Below are 20,633 nucleotides of genomic sequence, written 5' to 3'. Positions count from 1 at the left end.
CACCACATTTCATTTGTGCATGAAGCTATCGGGTCTGCAGTTCTGTATGCTTGCATTCTTCTCAAGTGTTCTGCAGATGCTACAGGTCTGTGGGAAAGCAAGAATAGAAAATGGGCCACCGTTTCTCATTTATCCCAAAAACACCTCCAAGTCCTCCGCAATTAAGACAGTTGAATCGTGAACAAGACCCGGCAAGCCAGAAGGAACCGAATCTAGATCTTCCCCGATCCTATCACTGCTGCATCTGAGACTTGACGATGCAGGGAACTTCGTCATCGTCATCCACAAAAGTCTAACCACTCATCAGTCAAGTAGCTCATTCGACTGAGTGGCCTAAGTAGTTACGTGAATGCGTCCCAAGACATTGAAGAGGGCTGTCCAAGGGCGTGCGCCGCATGACTGGCAGCCAACGGAGCTTTCGTAGAACCACTTTACGATGCTGGTGCATACAGGGCGGCTTTTAAGGGAACCTTTTCGTTAGTCAAGTAGACTTTCACTTGAAAGAAACCGGGTATGACTTGCCCTTGATCATCTTTGCAGCAACTTTGTTCGCTTCATTGACAGCCGTCATGTCGGGCAGGGAGCGACGTTGCTCCTTGTAGATGGTTGCGTCGATGAGGGGCGAAGAGTGATTCGTCTTGGGCTCCTCCCCGGCGTGCGGATCCACTACGTGTCGCGAAAGTCAGTAAGATGCAGTCCAGAAGACCCGTAGGAGCAATATATTACTGGTAGCAACAAGGATCTTGACTTTGTCGTAGAATCCGGGAAACTGGTCGCGAATTCCTTCAAGGTTCTTCTTGATCTGGAGGCGGGAATGAGTGGTCAGCAACGCGATCTCATATGATAAGGTAGGCACAACTTCCTGGGATGGTATGCTTACTTGGACGAAGAGAGCGTCAACGTCTTCATGCGTCTCCTGCAGGGGAGCGCCGGGCTTGGTGGCGTCCATGATGGTTTGGATTCGCAATGGAGCCAAAGGCGGGACGTGTTGTTGTGGGTTGGGACGCGGACGTGATGGGACGCGGCGTGGACACAGGCGTCGACGCGTCTGCTAAATATGGCAGGCACCTTAGGGCCCATCGCAAGAATACTCGGCGATTCAAAGCTCCGTCCCGCTGCTGATGCAGACGCCGGATTATATGTCAAGGTCTTTTCCAACCGGGCCGGCCCTGATTGCATTTAAGTAGTGCTCTCTTGGATATAGAATAGACAGGATAGACAGCCATCTTCCCTTACACATATTTATCACCATTAATGAGTTACTTTCTTCTCTCAACTTCCTCCGCCAACCTTCTTCCGAATCCGCTTCGAGAATGCGTATCGTGTGGCATCAGTGAGACAAAACCGGAGGCACAGTCATGCAAGATCATCAATCACATTTGTGCGACCCTGACTATGAAGCTGTCTAACCAATGCCACCTGTCACGCTACAGCGTCCGCCAGCGTCAATGGGGCGTGCAAACTCAGAAGTATTCACCTCCTTAGAACCCGACTGGGGGCCGAAGCACAAGTCTATGATGTCTTGCGCTGAACGGAAGCGTCTCTGCATCTGCAGTAGACTAATGAGGCTCGCACTTCTTCATGCACGGGATCTCCTCGTCGTCCTCGAAGTCGGTATCCCTACCATCATTGGCAGGCTCCTCGTAGTCGTCCTCGACATTGACTTGCTCCTGATGGTCATCCGCGTCGTCGACGTAATCGCCGTCCTGATCATCATCCTCATCCTCACTATCCTCCACATCTACATCGCTTTCCTCGATCTTCGTGTCATCTTCTTCGAAACTCCAGTCCTTGGAATCCTCCTTGCCATCTTGAGCATAGTCGATGTTGCTTGCAGCAGCACGCTTCTCACGCACGTTCTGCCTCTTCAACCACTCGTCGCCTTCTTGGCTGACCATAGCAGCGTCGATCTTCAACTCTTCGATTTCGTTGGATTTGTTTTTGGCCTGGTTCGCCCGGACTCGCTGCATGGCCTGCTTGGCTGGAGCAAGGCGCTCGTACTTCTCTCGCGCTCTAGGGTTGCTAACGTGCGGCTCGTGGATTTGGTGCCAACAAATAGCACCGGGCTTCAAGTGGCACTTGCAGATAGTACCAGTGGGTGAGACTTAAGTATCAAGATACATTAGTGACATGATTTAAGTGCAGAGAGAGTTGCTGGTAAATACTTACTAACGACCTTTCCAGGAGTGACATCATGGGACTCCGTAACGAGAGAGCGCTCAGAGGCATTGTCGACTTTGCCCAGGTGTCAGCTCTTATGATCGCTTTATCCAAACGCTAGTGAGAGCAACTTACTAGCAGTCTTCTTCCGCAGAGGCTGAGGGGTTGTCAAGTCCTCATGGTTCTGCGCACGCCTCTTCCTGGGCGCAGTAGGTTCCGCCGCCACCAGCTGCTAATGCGGAGGAGTCTTGGGCCTCTCATTTTTCTTGTGTTTGGCGCTCTGTGACAATTTTGGTTAGCAGCTGCGGCTGCTATAGGGTGAAGCGTAAAGCAGAAGAATCCTACGCATGGAGCCATGATGTGCTTGTCCGGCGCCTTGGAAGCAGGCTTGCGGCGCGGCATCTTGACAGCGTCGGGTAGGAGTAGTGGCGAGAGTGCGAGATGAAACGTGGAACAGCGAAAGCCTGGTGTTGAGCAGGAACACGTCTAATATAAAGAGCGTGGGCACGTGAAAGATCTGATCCAGCACATGGTTCCTTTGGCTAATTCCTAAAGCGTTAGCATGGCTCAATATGAATGCTGCCACCTCACTTCAATGTTCCAAGGCTCCCCATATCTCAATTGGAAAGTGACATGAAAATTTGCTCCTTGACTTTCAGGCATGATCGACCATGTTCCGCCTGTACCTTGATATCACGAAACATGGGAATTATCGACTGACTCCAGGCCTATTCTGAAGGAGAAACCAGTGTAATGAAGCTCAATTGGGTTTCATATCAAAGAGAAAGCTGGTCCGAGTTCTAATCGGAATGGGAAAGAAGAAAGAGCAAAGGCCAACAGAGCTGAGACAAGCGGTAAAATCATCCTCCAAAGTGAGCCGCCTGGGCTGCCCATTTCATTGAAGCACAGAAAATTTGTGCAGTCCAGCTGCAGGGTCCAGTGCACGTGCAAGCGTCAGCGGCGGGCGGGCGGGCAGTCTTGCCCGCTCATGTGCCTTCCCGTTTAAGCTACCTACCCAAGCAACACCTCATCCTCCATCCCCGATCCCCCGCATCCTCCACCCGCGCGCATCTTCCCACACGTCTACTTTTCTCCCATTCAAGCGAAGTACACCGTTCACAAGCAACTTGCCTTGCCTTAGCCATGGCCAAAAGCCTCCGCAAGATTAATCACCGACATCCTCTTGATGCACGTCAAAGCAGCCATCTGAAAATTGATGAATCATCATTTTGCCAAAAGCGATCAACTGAATTAATCGGGTATATCCGCACGCTGCACCATAATCTACTACTGCGCCAGGTCTCCAATCTACGCTGCCCTCCCGCTCAACCCCTCCACCACCCAATCCAGCCTCACGGCGCTGACGCCACGCGCATAACTTCTATTCGTGAAGACAAACTCGGAAAACACAATCGCCTCGACCTTCTTCCCGAACAGCACGCTGCTGGGATGAATCTGCACCGTCTGATTGCCGACCATCGTCCTATAGCTACCATCCGGCATCAACCTCGCCGTATTCGGCGCAAAGCCGCTCAACAGCGACAACAAGACATTATTCGCGACAGCCTCAGACACAGCCTCAGCCTCACCATGCTGGACAGCCGCGGCATCGAACAAACCGAGCTGAGCGCACAGGGCGCGCAGCTGCTTGCGGATGTCCATGACGTTCTGCATGGCGCGGTGCGAGACGAAGCGGCGCTCGCACCAGGCCTTGCGGTCGGCGTGCTCGGCGGCGTAGGCCTGCACCGTCGCCAGCAGCGTGAGGTGGTCGCCCTCGCGGCGGAAGAGCTCACGGCGCGCCAGCTCCGCCTCCTCGCGCTTCTCCTCGGTGATGACGTTGAGGAAGACGTTCTCGACGCTGAGCGCCGCCACGATGTCGATGACGTGCTCGACGCAGCGGCCGCGCTCTTCCGTCGCGGCTTCGACGATGCATCGGCCGAGAGTGGGAGTGAGGGGCAGCTTGGCGATTTGCAGGCCGACTTCGCTGATGTCGCCCGTGTCGGTCAGCGCGCCGAGCTGGAAGAGGAGGAGCAGGGCTTTCTCAAGGGCTTCGCGGGGCGGGGGGTCGAGGAATGGGAAGTTGAGGACGTTCTCGACGCCGCGTGCCTTCATGGTAAGCAATGCTGCACTCAGATCGCAGCGTAGGATTTCAGGCGTGGTATCCTTTTGCAGGCTGAGGTAGTCCTTCTCCGTATAGAGGCGGAAGCAGTTACCAGCGGCTTCACGGCCGGCACGACCCTTTCGCTGGATAGATGCAGACTGTGAAATCGGCTTGACCAGGAGAGAGTCGAGGTTCAACTGTGGTCTGAATTGTTTGATCTTCGATTTGCCACAATCGATGACATGACGTACACCAGGAACAGTGACCGAAGTCTCAGCAATGTTGGTACTGAGAATGACTTTCCGTGTTCTTGGCGGAGCCGGCTGGAAGACGCGTTGCTGAAGATTCTGAGGAAGCGCTGCGAAAAGAGGAAGGGTGAGGATTTTCGGGAGTTCAGGTCCCAACCCGGCTGCGTATTCGTTGACCAACTTCTCAAGCGCTTCAACGGTATCCTGGCCTGTCAAGAATACCAGAATATCTCCCGGAAGAGGCTCTTTATGGTGCACTTGGAAAATTGTCTTGAGCGCAGCCTCGACGAAATCCTGAGTAGGCTCCGGCAGGTAGTTGACCTTGACCGGGTACATGCGTCCTTCGATGTAGCAGGTCGTTATCGAGTCGTGGTATTTGATTATTTCTTCCGAGTCCTTGGTACCATTGGCAGTTGACTGAGTAGACTTTTGCGGCAGCGCATTCTTCTTGTCTTTCTTTTTCTCGTCTTTTGATGGATCGGGAGTCGGTTGGCTCGCCGAGGCGGTCTTTCCTTCTGCCTCATTGAATCCCTCATCAAAAAATTTGAGTAGCCTCTTGGTGTCAGCCGTGGCACTCATGACGACGATCTTCAGCCTCCTTCCATTCCTATGTTTTTTCCAGTCTCCGCAGACAATCCTTCTCAGGAAACCCAGCACAAGATCCACGTTCACACTCCGCTCGTGCACTTCATCCACAACGACAGACCCGTACGCCTTCAACCACGGATCCCGCAGCAGCTCCTGCAGCAGCATACCCTCGGTCAAGAACTTTATCCTCGTACTCGGCGACGTCGACACATCGAAACGCACGCTGTAGCCGACCTTACTCGCCGGCGATGACGCACCCAGCGGAGTCCCCATCTCCTCGGCGACACGGCGGGCCAGCGATATGGCGGCGACACGGCGGGGCTGGGTGATGGCGATCATGGACTTGTTGTCGGCGAGCCAGGACTCGCCGAGCAGGAACTGCGGGACCTGCGTCGACTTTCCGGAACCCGTCTCACCGACCAGTATCAGGACGTCCTTGTCGCCGCGCAGCGACGCCCGGATCTCGTCTTGGTGCGCCCAGATGGGGAGCGACTTGCGCACCGGCAGCAGCTGTTCGCGTTTCTTCGCCAGGGGCCCGAATGCTCGTTTTTCGCCGCCATCGTGCGCTGGCTTGCTGCTTCCATTGAAGCCCTCGCGATCGTGTTTCTTGTGGTGGTGAGGGCCGGGAGCGTTCGGGTGTTTGGAGGGCTTCTTCGAATCGTGGGAGGGTTTTAGGCCGTTGATGTGCGGTTTCTCGTCGCGGTCGCGCTTGCGCTTCTTGCCGGGGTTGAGGGATTCATTGCCGTGCTTGTTCGAATGTTTGGAGGCTTTGACGGCATTGCCGCCGTTGTCGAAGGTGGTGCGCACGCGTTCGGGCATTTTGTGTGGCAGAATCTGTCGGAGGAGAAGCTGCGGAGGTGAGGCTTGAAGGCCGCACCAGAAATTTTGACAGGGGTCATGATAAGATTAGATCGGACCATCTCCGCCCACTTCGAAAGCACCAGTTCAACTGCAGGCAGCAAGAAAGATGGTCATTCCATTACGTATCGATCTGTTGGAATGTTTGCTTATGGCAGCCATAACTCTTAGCACTTTCCCGATTCGTGATCTTCAATTCTGATGTGGCTTCAGGCGCTAATATTTGTGGGACTAACGTCGTACTGTGCGACACCACTTCCATCATCGATCCGCCGCCTAACAAGCACTTCCTCCGCTCGCAAATGCATTCAGATACTCGTTCCACAGCGTCGCATCAGGCCAGACCTGATAATCCGAGTCATTCGTGAACCACAGCGTGTTGACGCCGACATTGCCCTTGAAATCATCCACCAGCGCCGACAAATCCGCGCACGCGATCGTCGCCGGCACGTCGTGCAGCATCACCGCCAGCGAGCCGTTGTCCACATCCAGCCCCCAGATCAGATCCTTGACCGTGTCTTGGTCAGTCGTCCACGTGCTGTACGCCTCCTCGTACACGAGCGACAGGTCCGGCACGAGCGAGTCGTCGTTGGCGTTGTAGAGGTAGGCGCGCGCCGGGGGGTAGCCTGGGTTGGTGACGACGTAAGGGGAGGCGCTCAGGCCCGCATTGGCGAAGGAGCGTGTGTAGGTCGTGACGGATTGCATGAAGGTGATTTTGGCCGCGTCATTGTCGGTGGGGGCTTCATCGAAGAAGATGCCATCGACGGAGAGGGCGGCGTTGCCCGAGGCGGAAGGCCAGCTGCGCGAGGGTATTAGCTATCTATGTGGAATCTTGAGGTTGTCTTTGCATCTTTTCTCCCCAATCCCCTGTCCGTCTTCTTTCCTAAATGCACTCGCGGATTTTGACAGGCTCTAGGTGAGGAACGCCGTGAACTTACCCTGCGTATTTGGCGACCTCGGCCTCAACAGTGGACTGGGCCTTGTTCGTCCAGTTCACGGCAACATAACCGACAAGGCGAACGTTGTCGTAATCATGGAGCTTGAGAATCTCACGCTGGTAAGCGGCATCGGGCAGCGAGTTGGCACCGGGGCCACTGTCAGGATTGACGATGATGGTGAACTGAACACTGGGATGGCCTTCAATCCTGTAATGTCGTCAGTGTCACAATTCGACATCGGAAAAACAGTTTCATGAGACCCACTGGTCATAGAGAGGTTGCCATGTCGTCTCCGTCTCGGGCCAAATGTAGGCTGGCACGAGCGCTGCAGCAGCAACGTTCACTTGAGCCTGAACGAGCTGGGCGCCCAAAGCGAGCAGGCCGAATGCACGTTTAAACATGATTGTTGTGCTTGTAAGAGGCAAGTGAAATCAGTCAGGAGCTCCCACTCGTGTAGTGCGATGCTGAAGTCGAAATGCTCGGTGTGCTGACGGGCGTTTATATACCTTCCTGCTGCAGAAAGCCGAAACAACCGCTCCTTGTATACAGACATCTATTTCTGGTGCTCGAGACCGTGATGCGGGCCGTGCAATGCTAGACATACGAGCCATAAGTTCGCTTCATTAAGTGGAACTGGTTAGCACCGTTCCTTAGTGTGGGGGCTGAATTGATCCGCCTCGTGCCAGGGTCTTACCGAAAGCGACAATCAGGATTCGAATGCGGGGGGCTGCTTTTTCATTGTGGTCTGATCCAGTCCTTGATTTGTACGGTAGAAACAAATTCGCCATCTCGGCTAGAGCTTCATTCATGGCTGGCACACTTCTGACTGGTCTGCACCATCGCTACTACACCTGCATGCGATACCAACTTCAATGCTTTCAATCCTTCTGCCCACATTGTTTGATCCTTCATGACAGTGTAAAACATTCATTGTCATTAGTGAAGAAGAAAGCAACAAATGGCTTTTTCCAGTGGCTGATGACTACAGTGGCAAAGAGACAATGACGTAAAGATTATATTAAATCCAGCTCCCAGGCTGCGCCAATACCCAGGTCCATTAGGGTAACTCTTTGAGATTTAGGCCTCCGACGGTTCACACTTTCCCAATACGGAATCTCCAGTGGTGCCCAGTCTTTCAAACGCTGGGCAGTATTACCTTCACACCGCCATAGTTCAACCTTTAGCACAAGATCATAAAAGAACCTCGCAAAAGTAACATTGTCAGCAAACTCAGGTCCTGGGCCAAAAGATCTTGACCCAAATATCACTGCCCTCCATCTTTGTACGGCAGCAGTTTCACTTTGCTTTTTCATATTGATTGTTCTCGCAGAAAAATCCGAAGGGAAGCATCTTCTATCGTCATCAGCTCTCACAGCAGTTGTTCCTGAGCTTTGTCAAACTACACTTGGGAATACCCGTGTTGAGCGTGAGCCGATGAAGAATGTATATATCCTTAGTGAAAAGTGGAAAAGTGAATCTCTCAAATACCTCTATGATAGTTTAATTGCAATTGAAAGACTTTCGGTTTCATGCGTGGGGGTAAAGAGGAGGCTTATACGGCCGTTCTCTACTCCGCTGTTATCTCCGCGTTTAGAGGTGGCGAGATGACTGCCCACGTATGCGCTGCTAGCCCCGGCCTCGGAAAGACGACCCACTTCGCGTGATCATCGGTTCCTGACTGTGGAATAGTCAGCAGTACGCGAATCATTTAGCGACGCCACGCCGCTTAGCTTTTTCGTCTGATGAGTTGTCACAGCTGGGGCCGAGAATCCTGAAGCGGGAATATTCCTCTCGCTTCAAGATTCACGTTCCACATTATCCGCAGCGCCCTTGGTCCACCCCCTATTTCTTGCGAAGCTTGGCAATCATCTAAGGATCCAACGCTACCGTGTAAGCTTCTTAAGAAGTATTTCTTCCCGCCAATGTCTCTGGAAAAAGCCATCCTGCGTCCATATTCCTCTTCACCGCCCGACTGGCGGATCCAAAGTTTTTCCACTCTATATTCAGGGAACGAAACGGCCAGCGTATGCACCGAATGCCGCAATAAATTGATTAAGTTCATTCCACTTGACCAATGGACCTTTCCAGATGCACATCGCTCAGTAGATCATGTTTCCGATGCTGAGTCAAGCTGTGCCATCTGTTTTATGGTTCAACTAATCGATTATATGTGGCCCTACTGGGACCTCATAGATCTTCGGCCTCAATGTAACGCCAATTTGACAATATCAACGTTACGCTATTTTCCTGAAACAGGAGAGTTGAAAAACAACCGGACATATTCCATTGACCGGAGTGAAGTCTCATTGCACAGAGTCTGTGGATCCATCAACAATCAACTTCGAAAGTTTGAAGCAGAAGTTGCATCTTTGCCTGGACGACCACACTGAGTGTTGTGGGAACCAGGACGTAGAAGATGTTCCTGGACTACGAGTTATCGACTGCAATACCAGGAAAATTGACCCAGTCGTGCCTGGCACGAGATACGTAGCGCTCAGTTATGTATGGGGAAACTGTGGAACTTCTGCGGATGGTTCTGAGGCACCCCTGACAGAAATGCCAGGTACAATGGAGCGAACCATCGAAGATGCACTGGTGGTCGTCCTGAGCATGGGCTATCGTTACCTTTGGGTCGATAGGTACTGTATTGACCAGAACGACTCTGAAAGCAAGAAGCGTCAGATTCGGCACATGGACTCCATTTATAAGAATGCCGCCTTCACAATAATCGCTGCCGCGGGGGTCGATGCCAGCTATGGACTTCCTGGAGTTACATCCCGGCGTGGAACACGGCTCAGGGTTCCAAAAACATACTGCACGATCGGGGACTTTCTAATTCGCCGCAGTGAGGATTATCCTAGGGTCTTGGGAGGTCCTCAGAGCAAACTGCTCAGGAATTCGAAATGGAACACGCGGGGTTGGACGTACCAGGAAGGCCTGCTTTCGAGAAGATGTCTAGTATTCACAGACGAACAAGTTTCGTTTGCGTGTCGTGTTATATCCGTCGATGAAGGCTCCGAGTCGCGACCAACTACACATATGATCACGGACCATTACGACGGCGACTATAGCTTTACTCCTTGCCGCGGAGCTGGAAAGGATGCTGCTCATATCTGGCCACGGATTTCCGCGTACTCTGAACGGCGTTTGACAAATCCTGGAGATTCCCTAAACGCATTCTCTGGGATCCTACGAGCTTTCCGAAAACATGATCCCCCGGTCCACCACTTGTGGGGAGTTCCTGTATTTCCTTTCATTGGTATTGATAGGAACAGGTCGGAACTTGGTGATGAAGAATTCAACAAGATCTCATCTAATGGTTTCTCCCTGGGCCTATCGTGGACCATGAAAGGAGTAGTCGAACGTCGTCATGGATTCCCCAGTTGGTCTTGGACTGGTTGGACCGGCAAAGTATCGTTTAAGGGCACCATCAGTGATAATGCAGAGAACAGTTGGAGGATCATAGATGCTCTTTCAGACGATGAACCTTTGTTTCGGGTATATGTGGAATTGGAAAACCAGACCGAACTGTCACGATCCGACCTTAGATCCTCATCCAGCCCTGAGTCCTCATCCTCACCCGATTGCCGCTTTTACTGCGACCGTTCCGGAACTTTCTCCTCCATCTCTCCCCGATACCACCGTGATGACAGCAGCAGCGGCTGGTCATATCTTCGCTGGCTTGGCATGGCCTGGCAACGCCTTCGCCGCCGCCACGATCTTCACTCCTCCACTCCTTGTCCATTTCACCCGCCTGCAGCCCGTCTCGTGGAAAAACTCTCCTGGGTAGATCTCGAAGAGAAGGGCTACCTGACCTGGGTAGACCTTGAAGACAGGGGTTACCTGATCGGTGACCACAACAGCCTTTCCCGGTACCTATGGCTAGATACATGGGAACTGAAAGTTAAGGTGTAGTGGCGTCCTTCGGAACAACGCAGTCACGGAAACGAAACTGAACTGTTTGCCAGGCTGGAGGGTGATTACGGCGAAAATCAAAGCACACCATTGAATTGGAGCTGTCCCCAATTCGCAAACCATGTTATGAGAGCAGCACCGGCTGGTGTGATAGCCACGGTCATTTCATTAGGCACCATCAACACTTGGTATTCTACGGGCGCAATTATTGAATCTGTTGAAGATCAGGATCAAGGCAAAGGGTATCCACACTTCGAATGCCGAGCATCCCTTAGCTTTGACATGCTTTTTGATTTCAACGATTACACGGATTCCAATATTCTTAAACAATATATCTCCCGGCGTTTGGTCAGATTGGGCTAGCCAGAGGATCATGGTAGCGGTGGAAGGTTCAACAGGACACATGTGTACTATAAAGCTTCTCTACTCATATTCCCATCACTTGGGACTTTAATGCCAATTTCGTAATGTGCGTCGCTCTTTGCACAATCGCCGATTCATGCACTCTCGTTTCGTCTACTTCGACTGCAAGAGCTTCTTCAAAGCAGCTTTCGTAGCCGCACCATCCCTCAAGAACTGCCGCATCATATCTGTCATCTTGTCATGCGCTGCGTAATCATTAAAGAGATCTGTTCTGAAAGCAGCCTCGTCATTCACGTAGGACTTGACCTTAGCAGATCCATTCTGCTTAGAAACTGTAATCATGTCAGTACACAAGGATGGAAAAGCTGAGCAAAAATCACTTACCTTTCTCTGCAATCAACACCGGCTTGATATCGACATCTGCCTCCTTTAACTCCTGCAGCAACCCGACGTTTATCGTCATCAAGTCCAGGCCCGCCAGCTCCTTGCACTCGTCAATACTCCGCATACTCGCGCCCATGATCTCCGTCTTGATCCCATTCGCCTTGTAGTACTCCCAGATCTCCTTCGTCATGATCACGCCAGGATCCTTCTTCCCAGAGTAATCGACGGCGGGATGGTTCTTGTGCCACCAATCCAGCGTCCTGCCAACGAACGGGCTGATCAGCGTGGCGCCCACCTCCGCCGCGCGCACCGCCTGCGGCAGACAGAACAGCAAGGTCAGATTGCACTTAATGCCCTCCTTCTCGAGCACCTCGCATGCAGCGAAGCCCTCCCAGGTGCTCGCGATCTTGACGAGCACGCGCTCTCTGGGCACGCCGCGCGCAGCGTACAGGGCGATGATGCGGCGGGCGTAGGCGACGGTGGCGGCGGCGTCGAACGAGTGGACGGGGTCGACCTCGGTCGACACCCGGCCCGGCACGTGCTTGAGGATCTCGCAGCCGAACGAGACGAGCAGGTGCAGCAGCGCCTCGTCGACTTGGGCGTCCGGGTCGGATGATGCGGCGGCCGCCGCGCGCGCGTGGTCGGCGGCGGCGGTCAGGATCCAGGCGTATTCGGGCTTTTGGCTGGCGGTGAGGATGTGGGAGGGGTTGGTGGTGGCGTCTTGGGATTTGTAGAGGGAGAGGACGTTGAAGTCGCCTGTGTCGGCGACGATGGTCGTGTGTTGGCGGAGTTGCTCGAGGGATGAGGTCATGTTGGGTTATGCTTTTCTCTTTTTTTTCAGGGTATCTGCTGAAAAATTGGTTTTTGGAACTTTCCTGGATCTTTCAATAGACTATTAGGCACATCTCTTGAAGCCCGTCGCCAATATATATTGTTACTGGTGCATCCAATTGCGTGATCCTATCCGGCGCCGAAGCGGCCGGTGGAAGTCGTGGCCGCTCTTTTCCGGAGCCGGAAGCGCCGGAAGATGTCGTGCTGCACAGACCCTGAAGCTTAGCCATCTTTGGCTGCTGAAGGGTGAGGATGTGGACCCCGCCCTGACTCTCATCTTCTCTTGTGAGACTTTGCATCTCGCCCGCCGACTTTGTGCGACAGTTTTGCAATCACAACCGCCTCAGATGTTCAATCCTGCTGATGATAACGCCCCCCGCGTTTACAGTCCTGAGCCGGAAACTTCTCCGGCAAAGACTTTCAAAGCATGTCGACATTGCCGGCGATTGAAAATGCGTTGTGAGGGGAACGGCATTCCGCCCTGTCAGAGGTGCACAGCTTCTGGAGCCGAGTGCGTTTACGATGCCATCGAATCATCTAAAAAGCGGAAGCGTGCAGAAGAGGAAATTTTGCGTGAGGAGATTCGGACGTTGCAGCGTCACGTTGCTTCGCTGAATGAAGCACGCCTCAGACCCATTACCTCCTATCTCCAGACGGTGGTCGACACTTACACCGCCAATACTCCTGAACAATCCGGTAATGACCCGGATTCGAGGGCGGAGAGTGAGCTCTCTCCAGAACAACTCAGCGCTCCAGTCAGCACAGTCCACGATCTGGCTTCAACACCAAGAGCATCGTCAGGGAATCTTCATTATATCCACTCCGGCGACCACTCAACAGAACACCTCAGAAATACGCAGGAAGCAGAGCTGGCCCCATCCACAGATGTGGTGACTAAATTCTCGATTAAGGAAGATGAAGCTCGCCGGCTTTTCCACATGTTCGTACATCACTTCCGTTTAGGCTTCGTACGAGATGGACCATTCTGATGAGTAGTAGATACATGACAGGAAGTAATCCCTACCTTCCCTTTTTTGAGCCGACCCTGGACACATTTGATAGGATCCGCCGTTCTTCACCTTTTCTCTTCGCATCAATCCTCTCGGTTGCGACCAGAACCGATGGAACTGGAGATTTGTCAAGAATATGTCATGAAGAAGCGAACCGCCTGGCCGCAGAAAGTCTCTTTATTAATCCGGCTACACTCGAAACTGCCCAGGCGCTGCTTATCCTGGCTGCTTGGTCCGAAAAATCGTGGTTTGCTTTGAGTCACGCCGTCAATGTGGCTTTGGATCTCGGCATTGATGATGCTTTGCACAGACTGGCAGCAGATTCAACCTTGCCTGTCGCGGAACAGAACAGGCTAAGCCGTGAGACTCGAACCTGGCTGATAATCTACCATTTGGAACGTGAAATTGCATTTGGCACCGCTCGGAAATCCCGATTAGTCCGCATTGACGAAGAGAAGCTTCGTTTTTTCCATGGAAGCTCTCGCTTCCGCCACTTGGATCTTCGATTTCTGTCTATTCTTGATCTGGTTCAGCTACGAGGTGAGTGTCCATGTTTGCTTCATGGACTACTTCCTCACAACTTAACAGAAAAATGGCAAATGATCGTCAGGGATCGTACAAATATTGCTACGGATGTGACATCTCTAGTAAAGGATGCAAAAGAGTCTTTTGATTCATGGGAAAAATACTGGGCCCAGCAACATGAGGGTGGGGATCGGGATTCTCATCATTCAAGCATCCCACCATGTCTGACCAAAGTCACAGACCACGAATACGACATAGACTCCTTCCAGCGAGCTAGCCTCAACGTGCAGAGGAACTATGCTACCATTCTTGTCTATTGCGCCATCCTTAGCGAATTACAAAGACAGAAATCCGGAGGCGGCCGTCACGTCCTGGATGCTTTCCGCCAACTGAGCCAAATAACGCTTGAATCAGTTGCCGACCATCTAAAGTTTATCACGAATTCGAGCTCGTATAAATGGCAACTCAGATTTTCGCCAACGTACTCCGCATTAACAATTGCTTTTTCAGGTATGCGCTTTATAAGCTGTGTATCGTATCCCCACTAAGAATTCCGTAGCCGCATTGGCACTCACTCTTGCCAAAAATCACCCAAACATATCCCGCGAAAAACACCTGGTCAGCATCTCCCAGAAGATATCAAGATTGCTTGCAGAATACCCGAACCAGAAATTCCATTTGATGGTCGAATCGTTCTTGAAAAGAATGGCGAGAGCCTCTCAAACTCAGTCCGGGAGAGCCACAGCCGAGGGATCGGCCGCCCCAACCACGTCGACATCGGTACAGGCCTACGACGAGAACTTCACTGAGGTAACTAGTGTTGCTTCTCTTGAATTCCCGGGGCGCCAGAGCTTGAATGTTCAATCAAACGGGGCTATTGGCGACCTCGACAGCACTGGCTTGTTTAGCCCTCCAGATTCTTTTCAGGATAAGGAGTTGGAGGCCATTCTGGGACTGTCAGCTGAAAGTTGGTTTCTCGATCCGTTCTCGGTAGAAGGATTCAACTTCAATAGTGCTTGAATGGTGGCGATGAAGCCGTATTATTGAAAAAGGGCGACAGTGCTTTGCACCATCAGATGTTTCTACTTGTCAACAGGGTTTCTTCTCCCTTTCCCGCCTCCCGGCCGTCCGGAATCCCCGTCGTAAACCCTCTGTTGGCTGCACTTCCTCAACAAAACGCGAGAAGTATACCGTCTATCTCCGCAACACGTGGGCTTACCGATAGAGACAAGAGCTGAAGCCCGGTGCTTTTGTCTTCAACCTGTTTATGGAAAGTTGGGATCGCCTTTTGGTCAACAAATCAGCCACAATCGCAAGACAAAGTCAACGATGCGAGTACCACTGGGTAGCAAATAAGAAAATTTCCACAACCTACGGTTGCAGGGTCTCGCCTGTCCCACATAGCGTCAACGCCGCTTATCAGACCGCCCCAACACTCCTGATCAACCAGATAATCATCCACAGCAAAACTTTAGCAGTTTTCGACATCAAACCTTCAGTATAAAAGCCCCAGCGGCCGCTCGCACTTCCATAACACCTCCATCAGCTCCTCCAAGGAGCTCAACATCTTCGATGGTCTAGTGGTGATGATTTCCGCTTGTCAAAGCATCTGCTCTAGCAAGCGCGGGAGACCGGGGTTCGATTCCCCGTCGGAGAGTTCTTCTTTTGCTTCGTCGTAGTCTGAGCCTGGGATGGCTCGGGGCGGGCGTGGTGTTGAATTTTTTTTTTTTAGGGGCGGCGTCCCGTCAGGGCACTCCGCGGCCCGGGCCGAGATGGTCCGTGCCCCGGCGAATCGGACCCGATCGGCTCGGTGATTCGGAGATACGCGGTGCCCACGAGGAGAGAAGGTACAGTCCCCTCTTAATGGTTGGCGTGGATTTGTTTTTCGGCTTTTAAATGAGCCGGATCTCCTGAGTGCGGAATTCCTGGAAAAGTTGTCGTCCACCTTTCTCCCAATCCAATGTCTGGAAGACACCAATTCGATAATACTCATTCCTCTTTCCCGTAGGATGCAATAACAGCCCGCACTGCTGCTCCCAAGGGCATTCAACGCTTTCCCACAGACCGCTGCAATATTCTTTGAAGCCTTCATCATTCATTGAGGCATCCTCATCGGCGGCGGTGCAGGTTGCCAGAAGAAGCATGGCTATTCCTGAATCCTCCCAGGATACCGTTATCTTCCGATCAGTCATATTCTCTGTTGGTGTCCAATCAAGGCGGAATATTGCGAAGAATTGGTTTGAGGTTTTTGCCAGCCAATACCCCGCTTGGACGAGCTCGGAAAGAGTCAACTCATGCACCTTGCACAGCTTTCCGAAGACTTTGAGGTGAGCCGCCTTGATTCGCCCATACGGATTCAAGCCGTCTACCTCAGCATCGGCTTCGAATATTTGACACTCCCATGTGTCACGCAGTTTCGGCAGCCAATCCCACTCGACGGGGTCTTGTCTGCATGCCCAACTCCATGAGGGTGCAACGAAATGTTGAGCGTCGTCGAGGTCGTCAAGAAGCTTTCTGAGGCTTCGAGGGGCAGGTATAGGGTAGCCCCTGTGCCAAAGTAGCCCATTGTGGAGATCATGCCTCCACAACCCGGCAATGTATTCGTCTCCTGTTCTTGCGGCAATCACTGCGGCTAAGGATGACACAGCTGGAAGGCGATCGTCATAAAACGTAAAGGATCTGTTTGAGTACAAAGCAAGCTTCTGATACCAAGTTTGGTAGCAACCGTCAATGTCTGCCTCACTCAGAGCTCCTATAGTGTCTCCGGAATAAGATTCTTGCTGCCAAAATTCGTCCTCAGAACAGAAAGTTGTGGCACAATCGTAATAGATCAGTCTTTTGCAGCATATCAGTTTTCGCGTGGAGAACTCGGCTTCTTGAAAGGTCCAGCCTCTGGTGTTCCACTTGCTGATCAGCATATCGTACCATGGTGGTTCTCTTTCAGCGTCGGTTCCGTAGCTTAACGGTCCTCTGGCGGCCCAATTTTTTCGAAGAAAGTATGCTCCATGCACTGTAGAATCAGTTGAAGAACGGAATTTAATCTCAATGCCTGGTGCATTGCGTTCTTGAAAGAGCCCTTGGTAGCAAGAGTCAACCAATGCACACAGCGTGACGTAGGCATTCCGATACACATGGGACATTGTTGCCGATTCCCTTTCCCAATCATCCTTGTCGTCTTGTATAATGCATAGGGAGTCGATCCAGATGTATTTGAGGCCCAAGGAGCGAGTCAAGAGCACAGCATCTCGATAGGTTGCTGGTAAAATGTCAAGCGGAATGCTCCTTGTTCTTTCGGAAAGTGAGCAGCTCTCCGTCTTCAGAGGCGGTGCACCCCGTCCCCAGCAGTGGCTCAGAGCCACGTACTGTATCCTGTCGCCATCCGGGTCTGTAGACGGGGTAGTAAGGTATGGTTCGTCGCCGTCGAACTTTCCGCCGACTGAGAGAAGTCGAGTCGGGAGCCTATTGGTGGTCTGTTCTGATCGACAGTCCTCATGAAGACTGTGGCAATCGGACAGCCATGCTTTGATTTTGGCCGTACTTTTGTCTGAAAGAGGATCCAGTTCCAGCGGCTTTCGTTGTATATTCATCCATGGAGCGCAATTCCCTAAGCCAAGCTGAGTTAATATACTTGTTCGTGTTCAACGCGGGAATGAGACATGCCTTGTGAACATTCAACCTCAAATATGAGCTCCATCTGGTAAGTCGCATCATCATTCCTAAACTGCACTTGCATTACGAGGAGCGATAGGCCACGAGAATATGTCCAAACATAATGGGCACCAGGTATACTAAGTTGTTGCATTCGGCTACTCTCGATGTGAATCTGATATTCGGGGCTGCGGAATCCTTGCTGAGCTGCAGAAATCAACACGCTACAAAACTTGCAGCCATTCTCGGAAGATGCTGTCAGGTTGGGAAGCTTTGGTAAAGAATCCTCCAGGCTGAATGCCACAGGAATCATCTTTTCATCCTCGGGAATTTCAGAGTACTCATTCAGGAAAGGAGGATCTTGGCCATCCAATCTCAAGGCCTGGCAACGGTGGCACAGCGTATCATGGCGTCTCATCTCCGGTTCCGGCCGTTCTTCTGTAGATGTAGAGAGAATTCCCTCGGGGAGAGTTTTTCCGGCCTGCTGCATGTTGTGTATGTTGCCCTGCGCAGACTGCCCCGAATATGAACGCTTCTGTGAAGCTTTAGTTGGCTTGATCTTGCTTGGCCGAGATGATGCAAGAGGAATGATGATACATGGTAAAAGAAGTCAGCGGGTCTTGAGCCTGGAGAAAAGGAATCCCCAGGTGTTTTGGTCAGATAAGCATTTGGGGGCCGCGTACCCCACCATTGGCGTTTATGCGGGGCACACATCCAAATCTGGAATCGTGGAAACTACGTGACATCGAGACGGTGCAGAAGGCGTGAAATTTCCATCTTCGATACGAAATGGCACCGCCGACAATCATCCAAGCAGTTTGTAAGTTATAGCTTTCAGGACATTAAAAGCGTAATACCTACATGATTCCGGCGAAAGATTAGTAGACGGGATGGCGTCGAATGCCGAAACCTACCACACGGACAAAAGGAGATGGCGAAGGGGGATACTTCCGAGATCAAAGATGCTTCATTTGCGGTCGGTATTGCTCTTTCTGCGCAATCCAAAAGTGCGGCGCAAAAACTTTACTTAGCATCCATAGACAATGCAGCAGCTTGTATGCAAAATTGTGGTGATTGATGCTTTTCATCAACAAAAGAACGAAATGGACGTCACGCTGGTCGGGCAATGGAAACAAATTTGGTTCGGACGTGATAGTGAAAGCTGTCTGGATGCTGGTCCTTTGAAAATCAAAACGAAGGAATGCTAGATGAAGCCCTGCCTGATACTTTAAGGAGTGGTAATATGAAAGGGTACGTAATGGAGAATTGTTTAATATGAACACGAACTTTTTTTTTTTCCTCGCATACCACCGCCAGCGCCTCTCTAAAAGCCTGCGAGGACACTTTAACGCTTGCTGCTCACTCCGCCAGCTCCATCCAATGAGAGAAGTGATGAGCTAGGCTGCAGGCCCGGAAAGAAAGTAGTCGGCACTGGTGGGATAGTGAAAGACGTTGTGGAAGGGAAGGCGGAAGTATGATCATTAGGCATAGTGGTAGGAATGGAGTAATCACTGCCATGACCGGCATCAGTACTGTTGTCGGAGATCTCGAAGGGTGGAACAACTCACGGAGTTTGGGTGACCGTCTGGGCAGTGGAGTAGGATGCGAGGTTCTCAACGTCGTCTCCAGCATCCTGCAAGCACGCGCCCTCGCCATAAGCGCTCTGGCAGGACCAAGTCACGTAGTCACCATCCTCTGTCCAGAGGTTGACGTTGTCAAGGGTGATGTCGTAGCAAGGCACTTCGTCAGCACATTCAATGCGGATGGTAGGACGAGAGTTGTCGGTGTTGAATCCATTCCAGTCCTAGATATGAATCAGTGCCTGCTTTCATCTCGGTATGTATGTGATGCTGAAAAACATACCTTGAACGTCAAGTTGCTGATCTGCACTCCATCGCCTGAATCTTCATCTCGTGACTCCCAGTTTTCGTTCACAGCCAGCACATACGCGCCTCCGTGAATCAGTACGTTTTCCCACATGATGTCGCTCACTGTTCCATTACCACCATTGGACTTGAGGTAGCAAGCGTCGGCCTGGTTCATGTACAGGTTACGGTAATGAACGTTTGAGATATTCGTGTTTGTTCCGAGAGATCCGATGGCAGTGCCGCCGCTGAGATTGCAATGGATGCTCTCGATCAAGAAGTTCTTCGCGGGGCTCTTGACCGTGACACACTCATCTCCGTTCGACACCTCCACATCATGCACCCAGAGGTTCTCACCCCAGACATCCACGCCGTCGGTAGCGCCGATCTGGATGCCGCGAATGATGATGTTGTAAATCTCGCCATTCGAGCACGAGTCGAACACCGAGTAGTAGCTCGCCGAGTCGACCATGGCAAAGCCGTGCACAGAGAAATTGCTCACGTCGGTGAACCGCAGGAACCGCGCGCCGTACTCGCCGTTCTGCAGCAGCTTGTATCCGTAGCCCTGCAGCGCGCCCTGGGAATTGCCGCTGAAAAACTCGAAGTCGGTGCAGTCGCGGAAGGAGATCATGTGGCCGCCGTCATCACCGTCACGGTAGATGGTGCCGTCGAGCTGGACGGCCGACGCGTTGCCGTGCGTCAGGCTCACCCATGTCGCCATGGCATACGTGCCCGGCGGCACGTAGACCAGCCCGCCTTCTTTGCAGTCATCCCATGCGGCGGCGAGGGCTGGACCGACGTCTTCGGTGCTGTTTGCGACCGCACCGTAGTCGGTTATGTCGCAGACCTTGTTGCTTGCTTTGGTTGCAAAGCTTGTGAGAGGGCCAACCGAGCCGGACAGTTGCGCACTGGTTGAACCTGCGAGGAAGAGGAGGGAGAGAAAGGAGGGAATGCAAGCCAACATCTTGGCAGATAGCGGGAAGAAGCGAGTGGGGTATGATCTTGGAAGGTGTCTTGGCTAGGTGTTATAGAGCATTTATAGCTGATTTACAGGAAGTTGAACTACTGCATGTGGGGTGATCTAAGGAGGCGCTCGAATACTTCCCGAAACGTTCTTCTATATTTACTGAAGATCTCCTTTCAGCGCCACAAGAAGACGCAACCAATGGGCCGATCGGACCTGTGGAACTCATGTATAC

General features: G+C 52.1%; 6 protein-coding genes across 6 annotated transcripts; all 6 read right to left on the bottom strand.

Moving 5' to 3' along the window:
* Positions 1 to 493: 493 nt before the first annotated feature.
* LTHEOB_11710 (uncharacterized protein) lies at positions 494 to 949 on the bottom strand (the record flags this gene model as incomplete). Its single annotated transcript, XM_035508497.1, has 3 exons — positions 494 to 666; positions 727 to 802; positions 881 to 949. The coding sequence occupies 3 exons, from the start codon at positions 947 to 949 to the stop codon at positions 494 to 496; spliced, it is 318 nt and encodes a 105-aa protein (XP_035365702.1).
* A 610-nt stretch (positions 950 to 1,559) lies between these two features.
* Positions 1,560 to 2,562, bottom strand: LTHEOB_11709 (uncharacterized protein; the record flags this gene model as incomplete). Its single annotated transcript, XM_035508495.1, has 4 exons — positions 1,560 to 2,104; positions 2,170 to 2,235; positions 2,296 to 2,389; positions 2,506 to 2,562. The coding sequence occupies 4 exons, from the start codon at positions 2,560 to 2,562 to the stop codon at positions 1,560 to 1,562; spliced, it is 762 nt and encodes a 253-aa protein (XP_035365701.1).
* A 906-nt stretch (positions 2,563 to 3,468) lies between these two features.
* On the bottom strand, positions 3,469 to 5,916 carry LTHEOB_11708 (ATP-dependent RNA helicase; the record flags this gene model as incomplete). Its single annotated transcript, XM_035508494.1, has 1 exon — positions 3,469 to 5,916. One exon carries the CDS (start codon positions 5,914 to 5,916, stop codon positions 3,469 to 3,471), a length of 2,448 nt encoding a protein of 815 aa, XP_035365700.1.
* Positions 5,917 to 6,231: 315 nt separating this feature from the next.
* Positions 6,232 to 7,294, bottom strand: LTHEOB_11707 (Spherulation-specific family 4; the record flags this gene model as incomplete). Its single annotated transcript, XM_035508493.1, has 3 exons — positions 6,232 to 6,754; positions 6,894 to 7,100; positions 7,158 to 7,294. The coding sequence occupies 3 exons, from the start codon at positions 7,292 to 7,294 to the stop codon at positions 6,232 to 6,234; spliced, it is 867 nt and encodes a 288-aa protein (XP_035365699.1).
* Positions 7,295 to 11,324: 4,030 nt separating this feature from the next.
* Positions 11,325 to 12,366, bottom strand: LTHEOB_11706 (Transaldolase protein; the record flags this gene model as incomplete). The annotated part of the gene is made up of 2 exons (XM_035508492.1): positions 11,325 to 11,503; positions 11,556 to 12,366. 2 exons carry the CDS (start codon positions 12,364 to 12,366, stop codon positions 11,325 to 11,327), a joined length of 990 nt encoding a protein of 329 aa, XP_035365698.1.
* A 6,767-nt stretch (positions 12,367 to 19,133) lies between these two features.
* Positions 19,134 to 20,398, bottom strand: LTHEOB_11705 (Rhamnogalacturonase b protein; the record flags this gene model as incomplete). Its single annotated transcript, XM_035508491.1, has 2 exons — positions 19,134 to 19,373; positions 19,433 to 20,398. 2 exons carry the CDS (start codon positions 20,396 to 20,398, stop codon positions 19,134 to 19,136), a joined length of 1,206 nt encoding a protein of 401 aa, XP_035365697.1.
* Between the last annotated feature and the right edge of the window lie 235 nt (positions 20,399 to 20,633).

This window comes from Lasiodiplodia theobromae (assembly GCF_012971845.1).
Source record: "Lasiodiplodia theobromae strain AM2As chromosome Unknown scaffold_52, whole genome shotgun sequence".
In the NCBI taxonomy this organism is placed as follows: domain Eukaryota; kingdom Fungi; phylum Ascomycota; class Dothideomycetes; order Botryosphaeriales; family Botryosphaeriaceae; genus Lasiodiplodia; species Lasiodiplodia theobromae.
Note: the sequence above shows the minus strand (reverse complement) of the source record. Positions and strands in the feature narration are given on the sequence as shown.